General features: G+C 31.6%; 2 protein-coding genes across 7 annotated transcripts; one reads left to right on the forward strand and one right to left on the reverse strand.

The window, feature by feature from the left end:
• Positions 1 to 43: 43 nt before the first annotated feature.
• LOC126749056 (uncharacterized) lies at positions 44 to 5,419 on the reverse strand. 2 transcript variants are annotated; one of them, XM_050458667.1, is made up of 7 exons: positions 5,274 to 5,415; positions 4,562 to 4,663; positions 3,174 to 3,418; positions 2,604 to 3,116; positions 920 to 1,189; positions 703 to 867; positions 44 to 603 (listed from the first exon to the last, which is right to left on the reverse strand). In XM_050458667.1, the coding sequence occupies exons 1-7, from the start codon at positions 5,311 to 5,313 to the stop codon at positions 328 to 330; spliced, it is 1,611 nt and encodes a 536-aa protein (XP_050314624.1). In that variant the 5' UTR covers positions 5,314 to 5,415; the 3' UTR covers positions 44 to 327. The 2 variants fall into 2 exon arrangements, with proteins under 2 accessions (XP_050314624.1, XP_050314625.1); XM_050458668.1 differs by lacking the exon at positions 4,562 to 4,663 and having other exon boundaries at positions 5,274 to 5,419.
• A 3,366-nt stretch (positions 5,420 to 8,785) lies between these two features.
• On the forward strand, positions 8,786 to 19,027 carry LOC126748882 (E3 ubiquitin-protein ligase Bre1). 5 transcript variants are annotated; one of them, XM_050458409.1, is made up of 17 exons: positions 8,786 to 8,974; positions 9,116 to 9,195; positions 12,608 to 12,780; positions 12,853 to 13,039; positions 13,125 to 13,313; positions 13,458 to 13,819; positions 13,909 to 14,040; positions 14,162 to 14,335; positions 14,396 to 14,597; positions 14,684 to 14,863; positions 15,198 to 15,262; positions 15,513 to 15,706; positions 16,007 to 16,160; positions 16,219 to 16,452; positions 16,860 to 16,991; positions 17,225 to 17,417; positions 17,824 to 19,027. In XM_050458409.1, exons 3-17 carry the CDS (start codon positions 12,634 to 12,636, stop codon positions 18,201 to 18,203), a joined length of 2,925 nt encoding a protein of 974 aa, XP_050314366.1. In that variant the 5' UTR covers positions 8,786 to 8,974; positions 9,116 to 9,195; positions 12,608 to 12,633; the 3' UTR covers positions 18,204 to 19,027. The 5 variants fall into 5 exon arrangements, with proteins under 5 accessions (XP_050314366.1, XP_050314365.1, XP_050314364.1 ...); XM_050458408.1 differs by having other exon boundaries at positions 12,611 to 12,780; XM_050458407.1 differs by having other exon boundaries at positions 8,786 to 8,967.
• Positions 19,028 to 19,889: the final 862 nt, after the last annotated feature.

A 19,889-nucleotide genomic window follows, 5' to 3' on the forward strand; every position in this document is an offset into this window, starting at 1 on the left:
GGCCTTAGAACGAATATATAGGGAACCTTGTTAAACTACACACTAAATCTTTCATTTCTCTTTATTTTCCCCATTTTCAACATCTTAAATTTAACAACAAATTTATTTTACAGAATATGTATTTAATAATGATATATTATTATGCAATATTAATGTTACAACAAGTCTTCTCCAGTCTCTCATATTCGTATATGTACAATATACTCATCAAGAGCACATTTCAAGCTTTTCGCTCTTTTACCACAGCCTTCATAAATTTCTTAATATTATTTAACTTAGTATTTGTAATTAACAAGTTGCTTAAAGACATTTGAAATAATCAAACGCTCAGTAGTCGTGTAAATTAATTTCCAGCCTAGTGAAATCGTTATCACTTAAAAAGTTCCATTTATAGTCTAACATTTGCGATACTTCTTTTTCAACCAGTTCCTTAGTTTTACTATTGAATTTTAACCAACTATAGAATTCGTCCGACCATTCGGGACTCCTTGGCCAGTCACATTTCTGGATAACAGCATTTTCTCTTATGTGCAGCCATCTTAAGTTTCTACCTGTGTACGCAATCAATAAGATGGTACATGTGGATATTTCTTCCGTTATTATCTAGAATATAAAAATGATGTTAACCTAAATCGATAATTGCTATTTCTTTTTCAAATAACTCGAGAACTTGGTCACTATGATCGTGTTAATCTTTCTTACCAGTGTAGATAGAGACATACATGACCTAATTAGCAGAACAAGGTTCTCATCATTTCTTTCGCTAAATGACTGTTCTATACTAAACTGAGGAATGTTTAGATGTCCATAGGTCCTTAAATCGTATTTGAAGTAATCTATTGTATTCAGTATACCATCAGCAGTGATCTGAAGTAATTTCACTATTACTTTCTATTATGGTCTGTAATTAAACACTTACACCAATAAGTGGGGAGTCATACAGAATGCTCCTGACAGGTGCTCCAATCTGCCACACAAGCGTTTTGTATTTGTTACTCTCTACCTCTAAATGAACTGCTAACGATTGATTTAATGCCCTTAATTTTTTCCAACTGTAAGGGGAAATAGGTTTAATAAAACCTTCGTCTGTGGTGTACCTGTTTTGTACAATATGTAGATGTTTAAGGTTTGTTGAACCCAACATTTCCACCAATTCGTCTCCCAAGTTTTGTGGGGATATGCGGAGTTCCTACAAAATTTAATATACAGGGTGTTTAGTAAACATGCGTCAAGAAAATGTAAGGGATTATTCCTAGGATATTCCGATTTTTGATAGAACGCATTGTTTCGAAGATACGGGGCGAAAATGAATTTTAACCATCCAGTTTTGGTATCTTAAATTTTTAACACTGTCGAAATAAAACTATAGCGTACACTTGGACCTACCAAGTAATAAAAAACTTAACAATTCCGTTGGTATCTTTTAAATGAAAAAACTGAGTTTGTCAGTGTCAAAATTTTAGAAAAATGTCGTATATTTTGTGTGTTTAATACGTAAAGTTTTGTTAGTGAGGGCGTCTATTATGAATGGCTATAGGAACTGGCTGAGATGGCTGAGAGAAGGTGGTAGAAAAAGATCCAGGTACCTTTACTCGAAAAATTGCAAATACTTTAAATGGGACAATTTGGAAGCTTCTTAGAGAATATTTGTTGTACCTATACAACACGTTCAGGCACTTCTTCCTGCAGATTTTCTTCTACGTATTGCATCCTGTCGATGGATTTTGCACACATTGGTTCAATTTGCTTAACTACTGACTCTTATTCTTTTTACCGATGAAGTCCGTTTCTCAAGAAATGCAATGAGGAATTTTCGCAATAATATTTGGACAGAAGAAAATCCACATGAGGTGCTTGAAGATCGCTTTCAACATCAGTTCTCGTTAAACGTTAGGGTGGAAATGACAGGTGATTTCCGAAGTGGACGGGTATTTTAGCCTTACGGACGAGGTATACCTAAGTGTATGAAGGATGTACCATTGGCTACAAGATATGCATGGTGGTTTAGCACGATCGTGCATCAGCGTATTTTAGCGTTTAGGCTTGACAGTTTTTAACAGTAACATACGAAGACCGCTGGACTGGTCGAGGTGGACCTCATGTACGATCGTTGGACGATCGATCGCTGGACTTAAACCCCCTGGATTATTTCCTATGGGAATATCTAAAATCTTTAGTTCATGCTACTCCAGTGAAATATGTAGAAGATTTGAGAAATGAGATAATTGCTGAATATAACGCAATCAGAAACGATCCTAGTGCTTTTGAAAGAGTTCGGTCCATTCGAAAGAGTCCATGAGGAGAAGATTGGATTCTTGCATCCGAGCTGGGGGTAGTCATTTTGAACAGTTTTTGTAGATTAAGAAACATTACATGTAATTTTTGGTAATAAATAATTGTTATTATCCAAATTCTTTTTCATCCCGTATTTTTGAAACAAACCGTCCTATCAAAAATCATAAGAGGACAAAATAGTCCAAGAAATAACCCCTTAAATTTTTGCCGCATGTTTAGTAAACCCCCTTGTATTTTCTTAAAGCGCCACTCAACGCAGCACGCATGCATTTAATTGCCATACGTTGACCGTTATGACTTATACTTACAAGTAAATTTAAAAACACCCCGACGTGCAAAATTTGATAAGGGATCTTTGTTGTGTTGATCAAAGACAATTTTTTTAATAATAGAAAACATGTTTGGCAAACTTCATCTAATAGAAATTGCGCTTCGCAGGGTTCTAACATAAGGTCAATCAGTTCCAGTCCCTGGAGCTTTTCTAAATTACCCATCAGTCGCTTTAGACCAGCTAATAGTTTACCTCCAGTGCCAAAGAGCCTCATTTTGTCGTGATTTTGTCTTTCATCGTTTTCGTCATCTTCTTCCTCCACTGTCATGTCGCACGGAAATGTAAACCTTAAATATTGAATATTTCCTCCTACACCAATCATCTTTTTGTCTTTAGGATTGGGATTACTCTGCTGCTCAATGTACCATGATAGAATATTCATAAACTCATAAAGGTTTGAGAAATTAAACATTGGTTTTATTATTAGGATCTTAATATGTTTTCCAATTGTTTGTAGGCACAGGGAAGTTCTTAGGTGATCTAGTACATACTATAAAAAAATAGAATTGATGAATAAAATTTATACAAATTATATAAAATGACTCACCTGCCAACCTAAATAATAATTAAATTTGCTTCTGGTTAAAGTATGATCTTCCAAAATGAATTGCCTCCACACATAAGGAAAGTAAAATGCTCTATGCCAACCTGTGCAGACGCAACTTGCGTAGTATCTCTCCTTCGTTGTCAAATAGGAGAATATTTTTTCCAGTAATAAGTCAGGGAGCTCGGACCATCTTGAATATTCCTCACATGTAGAATTTTCTTCGTGCTCGATGTCTATAAATATTGCTGTAAAAAGTTCCAAATATATTAAAGGGATATTAACTCTACTTAAGGCACACTATAATAATATTTATTAAAATTGATCACGAATTGGTTAAAATTTATGAAAGAAACCCTTTCATCTCATCAAATGCCACATTAGATGTTCAAAATCAAAGAGCAATAAATACTCATGTGTATTTATTTGAACTTTTTGAAGATGAGACAGAACTATATTGAACACAAAGCAGATGTCAAGTCAGAACTGTGAGAGAATATTGAGGCCAATGATATGAAACCAATTCCGGAAACAATAATCAAACTTAGAGTAATATTTATTATAAAGGGGTGCTATATTTCTTACACTTTGGTATAAGATAGATTTATAATGATTGAAGATTAGAAACTATTGAAGTGTCTGTAAAATACTTGTGGATGCCAACAAAAATATACGTTTAAGAAAGGTCCAAGAATTATTTTGTATAGATTTGTATGTAAATAGTTATTTTGAGGGTCATTAGGATAAATATATATGAACTGATGGATGAAAAAAGTATAAGAAAGTACCAACTTATACTGGATTTGCATGTGTTATTAGTGTTATTCAATAAAACATGTTAATAAAAACTATTTAGAAATATTGCCAAATTAACATATTTTACAGCTTATTATATATGTATGTATATGACAAAATCATGGATGGAGCCCTTACCATGCCTTTAAGAGTTTTTCTTTCAACGTTTTTCCCATTTAATGTCTTCAGTCATAATAAATGTATAGCTTTGCTACATTGTTCGTTGGTTCATATAATAGTCCTACGGTTGGAACCTTTGGCGTGATACTCAAATTACGAGACAGTTTTGGTTTATGATAAAACTATCTTGCAATTTGGTTCATATAATGTTTATGTAGTAAGTCTTCACCAAAAATATTTTTGAATTAAATTATCAAAATCAATGCAACTTGGCTATGATTGTAATGCATTTTAATGTCCCAACTATGATCAGTATAGCAAAAACCTTCTACGTTCACATACTAACTAAAAATGTATTAAAAATGAAAATGTGTGTCTTGTTACACACTTTGCCTGTGAAAGTGGACTAAAATAAAACAAATCCATGATTAAACACTGAAGATGAGGAAGTGCAAGAATGACCTATATATATATACCTTGGCCTCCCGTAGATGGTTTCGCAGTATACATATCATACCATACTTGTTTACTGAAAGTATGGTTTCTATCTGTTTTAGCCACACGAGAAATTTGTTTGGCTAGAAAAAATAAATAGAGGTAAACTTCTTTAGTTATTAGGTAAAAAAAAACAATGCAAAAATGCAATGCTTAGGGGGATGCGAGTATGTATTTCAAGTTGTTCCTAAGTTATGACTAATTATGTGTGCTAATTAAAAAAAATATTGATGCTTTTGGTTTTGAGAATTTGTTCTCCAACTCATAACCTATATGATCTTTCCAGGATTTACAGATTTTCAAGAAAACAATAGCTGAACATATATAGAGGGATTTAAGGAAGCAAGAAATGGTTTTACGATGTAAAGACTATAGTTAAAAACTATAATAGACTTGCCATTGAAGGACATATTAGTTACTGAACTTTAATAATAGTTTTCAAACGTTTGTTGATAAACAGTTTGTTGACAAACCAAGAGATTGTTTTCTAATTAACACTCCAAAAATGGGCTCTTGAGGACCTGTGCCATATCTAATAAGAACTTTTTCCAGTAAATTTTTGATATGAATATACTATTTTTACCCTTTTTCCAAGGGTCTAAAAAAACTAGTATACTCTATGACGCAGTTTAAACTGTTATAAAAAATAAACGGGTGTTAAAGATTTGCCTAAATGCAAACTTTCTTACTTACCCTCGTCATTCTCGTCAACCACCCAACCACCCGAATTCATGTTTATTTTGTTAAATAGAACGAATAAATGAATAAATAAATTCGATCTCAAACGTTAGTTCAGTTAAATAACCGGCTTTTCCAATGTGGACTAATTTTAGGAGCGGTTCTAATTTTAGATTGCATCGTCTTGACCGATTTTATTTTTGGGTTTTTCTATTCTTTAAAGTTTTACGGCCAACGGTACATATATTCATTTAAACTCTGATTATACAGATCTTTGTAGGGACTATAGCTCTACGGATTTCACTTTGCACAAAATCAGCTTCCAAGAGCGCTGCTAAGTCCTTGGAAACTGGAAACATTTTCTAGATATATAGTATAAAATCAAAGAGCAAATTTGTCTTACAGAGCTATTAAAAAAATCGATCACATTTTAGTATAATTATATTACTCTCATCCATCATTCTATTTATAGAAGAACTACTTGAAGTTAAACATTGGAAGAGCATTTTGTCTCTTATTCTCAAGTTTATTTTAGGAACTACAAAAGATGTGCTGTTAATTAAGGAACATTTTTTATACTGTAAATTATTAACAATATTAAAAATAAATTGGACGTTTTCATATAAAGTAGACCGAATACTTAATCTAATCATATTAAATTCGGTCAGCTTATTTTCACATGAGATCATGTAAGGATAAGTGATGAAGTCTATTAAGTATAAAATATCTTAAAAATCTCTTACTATTTCAATCAATCATATCATGTACTATTGTCTGTGGTGACCAAATAATTGAAACATATTTTAAATAGGGTCAGACCAATGTATTATAGAACATTCTAATTGATTTTATTTGATTGAAGTATTTGTATTTCTAATTACAAAACCAAGAAGCTTATGTTTACAATGATTTCATATAGTGCAGATTAAATTTAAAGTTTTACTGCATGTACACACCAAGATTCCTACATTCATTCCTTTTGCTCAATGACATATTATCAATCATGTAATTAAACTTTGTATATTCTACTATTCGTGTAAAGTTAAAACATGGCATTTATTTATCAACATTTCGTGACATTATATTGACATTAAACCATTCAGATATGGAGTCTAAATCATACTGCAACTTATCACAATCTTTCAAAGAAGATACATGCTTAAATAGAATGTTGTAGAGAGTTTGTTAGGTCATTCAAAAAATTACAGTAATGGAACAAGATTACTGCCCTGAGGCACTTCAGACATTGCTGTGCTTGTAATTTTCTTGTTTAGATGGGATCTTATAAAATTACACGCAGACAGTGAAAAACCGAAATTACCCAGTTTAGCAACCAGCAGCCCATGGTCAATTTTATCTAAAGCCTTTTCGCAATCTGTGATGATCACATCCAACTGTTCCTTATTATCAATAGCCTTAGCTATTGCCTCTGTTGGGAAATTAAGATTGATGAGTCAAGAATTCTTGCTGGAAATCGTATGTTGCTGTGGGGCAAACTTATTTTGAAAGGTGTTCGAAAAATATTGGTATATAATGTTTTCAAAAAGGTTTGCCTGAGAATTTAGAAGGAAGGTGACACTAATTGGTGGATAATTGTTAACTAAAGATGCATCTGTCGATTTTAGATATTGGAGTTACTGTCGTAAACTTTAATATTTTAGGAAATGCATTGGTCTTCATATCCCCTATAATTATCGGAAGGTATCTAATAATGGTGGCTTTTTTACTCAATACTCAAAGATTTATTTCCATAGACTCATACAAATAAGTCTCGGATAATGTCAAAAAATAAAATTATAAGACCTAAACATACAACTTTTAAAAAGGCCTTAAGAAAAAACAATAAAAAATCTAAAATTAACTAAAGACTAAGAATATAGGAAAACCACAGCTTTTAACAAACAAACAAATACGAATTATGGGAGTAAGGATGAGACGCTGCAATTTAAATATTCTGTTACCGTATAAAAGAAATTATTAACCTTCTCAATTTTTTTATTTCAATGGGAAGATTATTGTATAATTTAATTGGTAAAACTACTCGGCTGTTTGCCACTTTCGTTAATTTATGTATGGGTTAATCCAAATCTTCTGAACAAAGAATAATCAGACAGGTTACGCTTTATATGCATGACCGAGTTGAAAATAAATAGACAAGGAAATGGCGTAATTTTCAAGTCTGGAAAGAGTGTTCTACAAGAAAATGTATAAGGCTTAAATAAAATAGTTCTAATTATTTTTTTCTGGCCCGTTAGAACTTCACCACTTCTAGAACAGTTATGCCATAAGACAAACATGACTGGACATAACCATAGTAATAAAGAAGTATCAGGCCAATATCGATTTTATTACGTAACTGCCAGATCACATAGGCATAAATTGATAATTTCTTTAAAACCATATCTACTAGTACTAGTAGTAGTAAGTACTTGACGACCTTATTTTGCTCTATGGTTTTGTTATGCATTTTAACAAGCAAGCTTTTATTCAAATCGGTAAGACTAAAAAATATCATTTCAGTTTTTGACTCATTAAGCACTAGGCTGTTCCTGCTACTGATACTTATCATTCGGTCAACTACCCCGGTTGAACCTCTAGATAGTTCCTCTAAGTCACCACTCGACGTTGATATAACAACATCATCTGCAAACGCAGCTATATGGTTGCCAGGAAATTCGTCCAAGATGCTATCAAAAATATAACAAATAACAGTGGCCCCAAAATGCTACCCCTGTGGGACACAAATAACAACTGGTAGGAACAAGACTCATTTAATTTTAAAATATGTTAAATATTCTTGAGCTGGATAGCTTGGAACATAGACGGGTAGTCATAGATTTTTGTTTTATTTTCAAATTAATTAATGGAAAATCGGATTGTCCTCAACCATTGTCTCAAATTTAATGAAACGCTTCAAATCGATCCCTGCGTCACTCAAATCTATTTTTCACACATCACTTGACAAATTATGGGAAGCATTCTCCCATAGATAGATCTCTTGGATTGTTAAATTCTATTAGTTAGGAAATAGATGATTTTAATGTCAATGTCTAGATTCAGAAGAACTTTATCTAGGTTATTAGTCATATTGTTTAATGTGAGTCAATTTAAATTAAGACATATCTCATCATGTTGTTTTCAGGACTATTTACTTCTTGTTGTACTTATTAGGATTATTCTTCTTCTTTTGTAAAAAATGGTAAATCTTGCAATAATAAATTGTCATGGATGTAAGAGATCTTTTGCCCGAGTTTTTAAACTGGATCAGCAGCTCTGGAAAACATGATGTTCTTCGATGGATTACTTCACTTAGTCGCCTATTTTATCCATATTTATTTTCAGTCCAAATCAAGAAGCAATTGTAGTAGCTGAGGTTCTACTCCAGAACTGGATACTGGACCATACCGTAGCTGATTGAATCCTAATAGCGCTGTCGCAATTGAAAAGCTGTCCACTGTGAAAGCACTTTAAGCAGCCAGTCATTGTCATTTGCTGACATTGGACAAGTGACAGTGTTGACGGTGGATGGGTTTGACTTGAGCAAAATGAGTGCTGACTGCTGGGCTTTTTATTCAACTTGTGTTTATTAATTATTTTATTTTATTTTATTTTACTTTATATGGAAACATTCCGACAATTGAACAAGCAAAAAGTATTAAGATTTAGTTTTAAAAATTGTTATGAAATAAATCCAAGAGGCCTCTAAAACGTATGTGGTAGGAAAATGTTTTGTTAAGATGTTGGGGAGAAAAGGGTTGTTTTCTCATACATTAAATTGTTGGCTGGATAAATTGCTTAGTTCATCCTTATTTTCTAATTTTTATTGTCATTATACTATATATATCTTAATATTACAGGTCAGGATAACATGCAATGATTCATAACAACACTTGAAGTAACTGTTACTCGACTGAGATCCAAAAATTATACTGAACTGGTAAGGAGCTAAGGTCTGATACTAATTATTGTGTTTGCCAATAACAACATAGTCCAGAAATTATGTTGATTCTTTCAACACCAGTTTGTTTACTCATTAGCCACAGGTGACATTGTAGTATAGAATTGCAAATTCAAAAAATCATTAGTATTGTTTGCTTTCCAAAATATTTTCTGACCCTATTCAAGTATTTAAATTTGGGAACATACTAACAGCATAGTAAATGATTTTTATTTTCCCCATTTTCCAATTCTGTTCATGTTCGACGCAATGTTGTACAAAAACAGAATCTCGCCTTTATTTCCTTTCTTGTTGCAATGTACTTTTGTAGAAACCTGCCTCCTTAGAAATTTCACTAACAGTTTTAGTAATTTGTATATTTTTGTACATTTGTTCTTATTTATTTATTTATTAATCAATGGAGAGTAAGCCTAATAGATAACAATAAGGTAAGAATAAAAGTGAATTAACCTAACTTAACCCTTAACATTTTATAACAATACTAGAACAAGGAATATAAATGTTACATTTTAATTCACTATAGAAGAGACTCATAAGACAATCTAAACAACAAAAGGCAAAAGATAACAGCTCAATGAAGCCTAATAGAAAATGTATATCACATTGCTTTTTAACTGCCTCAAAAACTGATTTCTTCCAATGGTTAGCCAGTTTGCTGACTCTAGTGACAAAACAACTGCATCCATATTTTGTTTTAGAGAGGACATTAAAAAAAACTACTTATCTGCTTTATTGGAGTGGGACATCATAGTCAAATCATGATGTCTTCAACAAGTTTGAAGACTAAGAAGATTTAGTTCACTTTCAAATTCTTCATAAACTATAGGTAAAAAAATATTACTCTTAAAAGCAATATACCTTAAAAACTTGTGCCCATGGACTTGTTCAATGATTTGCATGAGGTTCTTTTAATGTGTTGACCTTACACAGGACCCATATTCAAGGTGAGGATGAGCCAGAGTCAGTAAAGGAGTTTTATGGAATTTATATCTTGAAAATCTCTGATGCATCTCTTGATGATCTGTAGAGACTTGGATGCAGCTGACATAACATGAGAGGACAATATGATCTCTAATAAATAAAAAATAATAGTCTAATAGGAGTGGAGATAACTAGTGACAACTCCCAAAGGGGTACATTTAATAGAATAAATATAACTAAGAGAGTTAACACTTTGACTATAAATTATTTAATGACATTTTCCAATATTCAGGTCCATACAGTTAATTTTACACCATGCAACAAACCGCTCAAAATCATGCTGTACTTTAATAAGGTGGTCACAAGGGTTTAAAAACACTGGAAATATGTGAGATCTTATTAGAGTTGTAATTACACACCCTCACATTCTGCTTACAATTAGTTAAGTAGCTTTCAAGCCAATTGTATGAGGATCCACTAAAGGCAAACTGAGATAATTTATTTAATAAAAGAGCATGATTTACACTATCAAAAGCTTGAGAAATCAGTACATACTGTATGACAAGTACAAGCTTTTTGAATAGCTTGGGGACAACAGTGATAATGCTCATTGGCCTATAATTTTTAACCTTGGTGTTTTTGCCAGAGTTTAAAATTTGTGTGATAAAACTATTTCCAAAATATAGGAAAAACCCCAGATTTCAAGGATAAAGTGATTATTGTAAACAATGGTCTACCTATATATTATAAAGCTACATCTTTTCAAAAAAAACTAAGAGCCATCAGGCCCAAGATCTATAGAAGCATCCAAATCACTCAGCCCAGAATAGACATCTGAAATGGATAAGTTTAAACTGGGGATATTGAGATTGAGAACAGAAATTTTGATTTGCGTTTGACATTGACTTATTATTTATTTCAGAAAAATAGCTAGCAAACAGATTGAAAAACCCTTTGGTTTTATGAATTTACAAAAATCTTTCAGATTATGCTTGAGTGATTGCTCAGTGAAAAGAACATTTTGGTTATAGGAAGACGGTTTTTTTAGAATTTTACAGTTCTGCTAAAAATGTGGAAATTATTTTTTTGACAGTCTCTCTTTTAGTTCAGGCAAAAGCCAATTCAGGTATTTTTTTGTATAGTCATATACAAAACTTCATAAAATATATTTAACATATTTTTCAAAGATTTATCTAACAGTCCCCAATTAATTTATCCCAATCAAAATGTGACATGAAATCTAAAATTCCTTCCCAGTCAGCAGAGTTAAAATCCCTGTAATAACCAGATATAATTGAACAGATTTGTCAGTTAGGGCACATTATATGGAAAAACACAAAGGAGGGTGATGACCATCAACTTGCAGCAAAGGGTCGCTAACTTCCTGACCAGTGACCTCATTGGACTGCAATAAATCCAACATTGATTCAGTTGTATTAGATGCATTAGAGATGCATGGTTGACATGAGCACAAACTTGACCCAATATGCATAGATTGCACCTAATTTCATGTTGCTGTGTTAGAAGCTGATTCAAATTGTTCATCAGTCCAGTCACTGTGAGGAATATTAAAATCATCCATGATAAATAATTGGCATTCAGGGTACTCTTCGGCCAGTCTCTCCAAATCATCACCGCAGATGATATACTTTACAGGAGAATATTTAGGGGAAAAGTACCATAGAGGAGCAATGATATTTTTCCTATTTCCAAATCCTATGCATACAAACAAGGACTCGATTTCCTCATTTTAATTGCTTAATTTGACTACATATCCAGAATTATACCACTTTTTAAATTATTATATTATTTCAATAATAATTTGGTATAGGTCTAGTTTGGCAACTTTTCTGAAATTCGCAGTTAAAATTATTGACTTAAAACTTGAAATGTTGTTCCGATAAACAATATTTCCGATGGTGGAAGAGCAAATTTACAAGTTCAATTTGTTTTTGAAGAAAATTTGGAAAATTCATAGAAAAATATAAAAAATTGATTTTGATATTTATACATTTTTAATAGACCTGAAAATATAAACACAACCCATCCCAGTCCAACCCAACTATAAAAGCATCAGACAAAGAATTCTGAGAAAATAATAAATAAAATACAGCAATAAATTTTTTCATTATTGTAAAATGATGGAACATAGGAATGTTTCCTCACATCTTGGTGTCAAAACTAGATCCTATTTTCCCATAATTTTAAGTGTGGTTGTAAGAAAAGTTGGGTTGGGTTTATAATTTCAGGTATGATTAAAATGTATAAATGTCAAAATATATATTTTTAAAAAAAATAAATTCACTTCACTACTCTGATATAATTTTATTATTGGTAAAGGTCTTGATTGAGAACATTGATTGGGAAACAGGCAAAACCTATTATTATTATTTAAAATATAACTGTCCTTATAGGGCATTTCCATCTGTTGTGTATGTTTTTGCCTCTTATTTATTTTCCTCTTTCTTAGCAGCTGCTGACAAAGAAACAACTAAAATGTCGAAAAGACATGCAGAGGACCTGGGGGGAAACCAACCCCCCATTAAGAAAATACACTTTGAGCCCCACCTAATAGGTCCAGTATCAACTCTTGAGGAGATGGACATTAAAGTGCTACAGTTCCAAAATAAAAAACTTGCACAGGTACTATAAATAAAAAAATGGCCGTAAGAGAAAAACGGAAGTAAGAAAGTAAATTTTATTTGCACATTTTAGAGAATCGAGCAAAGATGCAGAACAGAGCAAGAGTTAAGGCAAAGAATTGAACAGTTAGAAAAACGGCAAACTCAAGATGATGCTATGCTTAATGTTGTAAACAGATATTGGAATCAGCTCAATGAAGATATTAGGATATTGCTTCAAAGGTTTGATGCAGAGACAGCTGATGAATCTGAAAATAAAAGTAAGTATAACTTTTACGTTGGGACCATAGGATTAAATATTTGCATATTATTCTATAGTTATTAAAAAAATCATTAATTTTTTAGATGAAAATGAGGCGACAACCTCATTTCTGATGCAGTTATCTACTTGGGATAAAGATGAACTAAATGACAAATTAGCCAATCGGGTGCAAGTTTCTAGGCGAGCAGTCGCCAAAGTTATCCAGGCCTTTGATAGGTTGATGCAGAGAAATGAAAAAATTACTCTGGCACTAAAAGGAGAGCTGGAAGGACGTAAGTAACAATTAGAAATTGCTTATAAGAACTAAAATTTACTGATTTTGTTGTTTTCACTGGTTAATATAATCAACAATTTCAATTGCACTATTTTTCTTTTCTATATTTTTAATTGTTCTATTTGGGTCAATATCCTTCTAGAAGATGCGCCATCAGTTGATGAAGCTATCCGTCAAACCAACATCGAACTTCAAGCAGAAAACCGGAACTTGCAAGCTCTCCACACATCCTTGCATGAAAAATACCACACGAATAGTTTAAAAGTAGCCGAATACCAAGATTCGTTGACGGCAAAAGAAACGGAAAATGCAGAATTAAAGAATCAAATTGATGACTTGCAGTATGAATTAGAGAAAGTTAGAAATAGGAATGATAAGCTAGAAACGCATTTGGCTGAGGCTGTTGAAAAGATCAAAGCTTATCACCAGTTACATGGCGATCCAGAAAAGGACCAAAATAATCAAAATAACAAAAAGCAGGTTGTACATAACAATGTTTCTCAGGTAAGTTTTGTCTCCAACGTCTATCCACTTCAAAACCAAACCTAATTTAAAGTGGAATGGAATAAATTCTTACACAAAAAAGCTTTTAGGCTAAACTTGAGGACTTAATGAAAGAAGTGGAAGAATGGAAAGAATTGGCAAATAATAGGTTACAAGAGCTTGACAAACTAAACCAAACACACCGGGATACATTAAAGGAGGTGGAGAAGTTGAAAATGGATGTAAGTAAGATGTACAGCACAGGGCTACTATAATTAAAATATATAGTAATGTGCTTTTTGTTGAATAATATTATTTCAGAAAAAATCATAATTCGCTATAGATTCACGTTATCCATTGCAGATTCGTCAGTTGCCGGAAAGCGTTATAGTTGAGACAACCGAATATAAATGCCTTCAGTCTCAATTTTCTGTATTATACAATGAATCGATGCAGCTGAAGACTCAGCTAGATGAAGCTAGACAGCAGTTGCAATCTAGTAAAAATGCCCATTTAAGAAATATTGAAATGATGGAAGTAGGTATTTTTAATTTTATATATATTTTTTTAAAATAAATTATCGCATTTTATTTATAGAGCGAAGAACTTATTGCTCAAAAGAAGCTGCGACAAGAAGTTATGCAACTGGAAGACTTCTTAGCACAATTAAGAAAGGAGTATGAAATGTTACGAATAGAGTTTGAACAGAATTTGGCTGCTAATGAGCAAACTGGTCCTATTAATAGAGAAATGAGACATTTAATTACATCTTTGCAAAACAACACTCAACAATTAAAAGGTACTTAACAAGAATCATCAAAAATTTAATTTTCTTAAGTTTTGTTATGTCGTTTATTTAATAAATCTCGAATCATGAATTTTTAGGCGAAGTTCATAGGTATAAACGGAAATATAAGGATGCTAACATTGAAATACCGAAAATGCGGAAAGAAATTGAAGAACTGCAGCAAAAGCTTGCCCAAAAACCAGGTTTACATCAGAGCGAGTCGAAAGATTGTATTAAAAAAGAAGAAATCAAGGAAGAACAAGATATCAAAGAAGAAGGTAACAGTTAACATTTATCTGAATCGACTTTTAATTACTGTGATTTTTCTTAGCTGCTAATAAAAGAGCTTCTAGAAGAGGTACTTTAATATTTTTTTAAATGGCTGAATGATTAAAATGGAAAACTGAAACCATAGCATATATCATACACAAACACATATTTTAACAAAATCGGTCAAATACACGTTTTTTTCTCTAACAGTTAAGACTTTAGTTTTTTAAGATCTAATTTTGTAAAATATATTTTAAGTTAATAGCATCTTCTAGAAATTATAAAGAGCAGCAAAACTCTAAATAGATTATGCCTGATTTAATGTTTTCTTCTATTGTTTAGGAGGAAGTCAAGTAAAAGAAGAACAGATGACCGCAGATGTTAAAAAAGAAAGTGAAGAACTTGAGGTACGTAAAGTTCACTGTGAAGCATTGTGAACTTTTAAATTTATATTTAATGAATAATTTCACATCTACATGGAAATCTCCAAATTATTTTGTCAGTCCAGTTATCAACTTCGATTATTTTAATCAATGGTTTTAAAACTAACCTACCTGAATCATTTTTGATACCTAACTTTATTTGTCAAAAGTCTGTTGCATTACTTGATTTTTTTATTTAAATCCCAATATTATTATAAAGCTAAATAATTATTAGAGTTCACCAGAGAACGCTGATGGTGAAAAGAGCCAAGTGGGACCATCAGGCGATAAAAAAGATGTCAAACAAGAAAAAAACGTAGTTAAAAGGGAACAGCAGATCAAAACAGAAAAAGAACGCGAAAGTCAAAGAATTAAGGAGGCGAAAATTGCAGAAAGCGAAATTGTTAGAGACTTGAAAAATCAACTGAAGTAAGTGGTATTTTCAGTTTAGGTTTTTTGTTAAATCTTGTATAAATTAATTATTATAGGTTTTCTGTTTTGAAACTAAATTTTTCAAGAATAGGGAGGATAAATATCCCTGAATTTAGTTTTAATTATTAAGCTGAATATTAATTATTTCGGTATATATTATTCAGATACGCCAGCGATGTACAGAATATTAAACATTTCTTAATTGCCAAGGTACAACATTTTGGAAACACTATTTTTTTTTTAATCATTTAATTTAATATATTTCTGATATCTTTAAAAAATATAATATTATTTTAGGAAAGCTTTAAATGAGCAAAAAGAAATGAAGTTATTACTTGACATGTATAAAGGCGTAAGCAAAGAACAAAGGGATAAAGTGCAACTAATGGCGGCCGAAAAAAAGTTGCGAACAGATTTAGAGGAAATGAGACAAACAATGAAAAAAATGCAGGTAAGACTAACGACCTTTTGATCGTCAAATAGTAAGTAAATCTCTTGTCGTAATTTAGGAAAATAAACGGGACGATAAACGCAAACTAGCCGAAGATGAGGCAATTAAAAGAATCAAACAATTAGAGGAACAAAAGTTTGAGTTACAAAAGCAGGTGGCATTGCAAAAGCCAGTAGATGGGAATTGGCCTGGTGGAGTAGTGCACCCTATGAGACCTTTCGTAGGTTCACATGAAGAAGAAGCTTTGCTAAATGAAATGGAAGTTACGGGACAAGCGTTTGAAGACATGCAAGTAAGTCAAAAATAATAATGTAGCAATTAGTGAAGATGACATAAGAAAACGTTACAATATAGGTCAAAAAAACTACTTCAGATTATCAATTATATATTTTTGTCGATATTTCGATACCTAGGAGATCTTCAGAACTATATATTGTAGATCGTCTTCGTTAATAATATTTGTAAAACCATAATAATTACAAGGATTTATAGGTTTCTTCGTGTTCTAATATTTTTCTTATAACTATCTACCTTGGAATACGAATTTGGACAATCGCTAGATCGAAACGTCTACAAAAATAAATAATTCATCATCTGAAGTAGTTTTTTGGCCTATATCCAACAAAACAAAAAAAAATAAGCAAACTGAGGTCACAAGAAATAATTCATTACAATATAGTTAATTTTTTTTTATTATAGGAACAAAATTCGAGACTGATTCAGCAATTAAGAGAAAAGGATGACGCTAATTTTAAACTAATGTCTGAACGAATTAAGTCTAACCAATTACATAAACTAGCTCGAGAAGAAAAGGATGTTTTGAAAGACCAGGTTTGTTCAAATATTTATGAATTCGAATTTTTAGGTCATTAGAATGTTTTAGTGAATAAGGATAATTTTGAAATGTACTGAATATGTTAAGTGGTATATTAGGTTTTAATTTTCATTGAAGTGCATATTAAGATGTTTAAACATTTTAATTGATAAAACGTCATTGATATGATTCTTCTGATTTCTTTAAAGATATTGGTAATTTGAGTCTTTTAAAGTTTGTTTTTTTCCAGGTGACAACATTGACAGCGCAAGTAGACAGTGCGAACTTAGTAGTAAGAAAACTGGAAGAAAAAGAGCGCATATTGCAAAACACATTAACGACAGTAGAGAAGGAACTGCAACTTAGACAACAAGCTATGGAAATGCACAAAAGAAAAGCTATAGAGTCGGCACAGTCGGCTGCGGACTTAAAGCTTCATTTAGGTTAGTCAATTTTTCCGCACTAAATAAGGACTAAAAGTGGTAAATCAACTACGAATAGTCGGAAATTACATTTGATTGATCTTTTTTTGAAAAAACTTTTTAGTGGTTAGTTCTATTGATTCGGAACTTTGCATAATCATTTATAAATAACCATTTTCATAAATTTAGCTGTATCTTAGACTGAGGGCATTCTTTTATCCTTACAGCAAGTTTTTGAGCTATATAAAAAAATGTTTCTTCTATTTAAAAGAATTTGTGAAAAATCACAAAATTATAATTAAAATGGTTTATGATCACATTTTTTACATCTCGTTATTCATTAGCAATGTTTTGAAAAATTTCAAAATTCAAATAAAAGGCAATTGCTATTATTATTTAATACTTTAACCCAAAATATTTCTGACAGAAAAGTACCATTCCCAAATGAAGGAAGCCCAGCAAGTAGTAGCAGAGAAGACTTCATCGCTGGAAGCAGAAGCTTATAAGACAAAACGCCTTCAAGAAGAGATTGCCCAACTAAAACGCAAGGCAGAAAGAATGAAGAAGATGGAATTGGCGGGAACCACTTTGGATGAAGTCATGATGGAAGAGATCAGAGAGTACAAGGAGACCTTGACGTGTCCCTCATGTAAAGTTAAAAGAAAAGACGCGGTCTTGTCCAAATGTTTCCACGTGTTCTGTTACGATTGTCTCAAAACGCGATACGAAACGCGGCAGAGGAAATGTCCGAAATGTAATTGTGCATTCGGGGCAAACGATTATCATAGGTTGTATTTATCTAATTAGTAAGTCTATCTTTAATTTAGAATTAGGCTATAATGCTTAGGTTAAGTTAAATTATTATATTGTAAAGCGCTCAGCGGGCAATTGTAAATAGCAACTTATTGTAACCTTGCCTTGTCCGTATAAATCTTGTAGCGCTAAGCCTGTTTTAAATTTAAACTTCTTTCTTTGATTTTCATTCACTTTATACATTGTTATGTTTTTTTTAAGGCTAAATAAAGCCATACATTATGGTTAGATTTGGGTATCTATTCTTGAAGCAGACAAAATATTACCTAAATCTGTAATTTTAAAGAAATGTTTTTTTGGAGACTTTATTCAGCTATGTTCCTAGATTTTCTATTTTTTTTTTAATTTTTGTTTTTGATAGGAAAATATCATGCATGTCAATGATTTTAATAACTATATATATATATCGTAAATTGTTACGTAATCATATTATATTTAAAAGATACATACATTTTGTTGTATCGTTGATCTCTGAACTTAATGAAATAGACCCCGGTGCTCTTAGTTTCAAGGATAGATGCTATGCGCTTCTAACTAAACTTAATTGAAACTCTTATTTTGGTCACAAATAACTAAGAACTAAAAAACTTAATTATATTTTCATTGTTATTAAAAAATTATACAAAATATTTACTTTATTTACCCCAAATAATTATGAGGTAATTTTAAAATTTACTTTTTTTTTAATTATATTTAAGGATAATTTTTCAAAAACATATTGTTGTATGGTAAAATAGAATATGGTGTTATTTTAATTAAATAATAGGAAAATTAAGTAGCAAAAATTGCACACGTCAATAAATTTTTTTTTCAATATAGTTCTGTTAGTTTTCTTCCTTCTAGATTCCTATAAGTGTATACGCCGGGTATTTAGAAAAATCTCTGCAATCAAACACAGGAAATAATATTTGCCATCCTTTTTAACTTAATGTATTATAAGAGAGTTGTTCAATCAGATGGAATAAAAAAAAATGAAAATGAACTAAAATGTATTATACTGCGCTATTAAGGCATTATTAAACAGATTCCTTTACATATAACGCGAGTATAACAATGTACAACTAAATATAAATAATAAATAAATGTGGGACATATGAATTTAAATTATGCGAGAATCAGTACTAAACTAAAAATCACTATATTAAATATACAAAATCAATAAAAACTTGAAACTCATTAAATTAAACGACTCAACCTACAAATCACAAATTTAATTATTGTTACGTATAGCAAAAAAGAAAATATATAGGGGTTCCAAACTTCTCTGAGACGCATTGTCTACGAAGCTACATAAAGGTATAATTAGATAGTTAATTGCTTTCAAAACTGAGAGGGTTCGCCTCAATCGATGTTGCGGCAAAATCAATTAATATTAATAACTAGGTGAAATTGGATGCTTAAGAAACACGAAATTGGTGACTATTATTATTGTAGAGCTTATATTGGAATTTTGGTAAACGATACATTTTAAGCTGGGGATTGATTTTGACATGCCACCAAAGAATAACAACGGTTTAATGGCATAAATCCTTAACCAAATTATTGATATTTGGGAGTTTTGCTTGGTATGGATTAGTTTAGGAAGGATTCTCATGGAGACATGATTTTTATTAAATTCCAATTTTATTACAGTTGCTCTATTGCCTACTAGATGGTGCGCTACACATGATTAAGTTAAAC

Source organism: Anthonomus grandis, chromosome 22 (genome assembly GCF_022605725.1).
Source record: "Anthonomus grandis grandis chromosome 22, icAntGran1.3, whole genome shotgun sequence".
Lineage (NCBI taxonomy): Eukaryota > Metazoa > Arthropoda > Insecta > Coleoptera > Curculionidae > Anthonomus > Anthonomus grandis.

Coding starts and splice junctions, on each gene's coding strand:
- LOC126748882 (XM_050458409.1), top strand. CDS start 12,634: ATGTCGAAAAGACATGCAGAGGACCTGGGGGGAAACCAACCCCCCATT. Junction 14,041..14,161: donor TGGAGAAGTTGAAAATGGAT/GTAAGTAAGATG, acceptor TATCCATTGCAG/ATTCGTCAGTTGCCGGAAAG. Junction 14,864..15,197: donor ACAAGATATCAAAGAAGAAG/GTAACAGTTAAC, acceptor TCTATTGTTTAG/GAGGAAGTCAAGTAAAAGAA.
- LOC126749056 (XM_050458667.1), bottom strand. CDS start 5,313: ATGAATTCGGGTGGTTGGGTGGTTGACGAGAATGACGAGG. Junction 4,664..5,273: donor GGTTGACGAGAATGACGAGG/GTAAGTAAGAAA, acceptor TATTTTTTCTAG/CCAAACAAATTTCTCGTGTG. Junction 604..702: donor GTATGTCTCTATCTACACTG/GTAAGAAAGATT, acceptor TTTATATTCTAG/ATAATAACGGAAGAAATATC.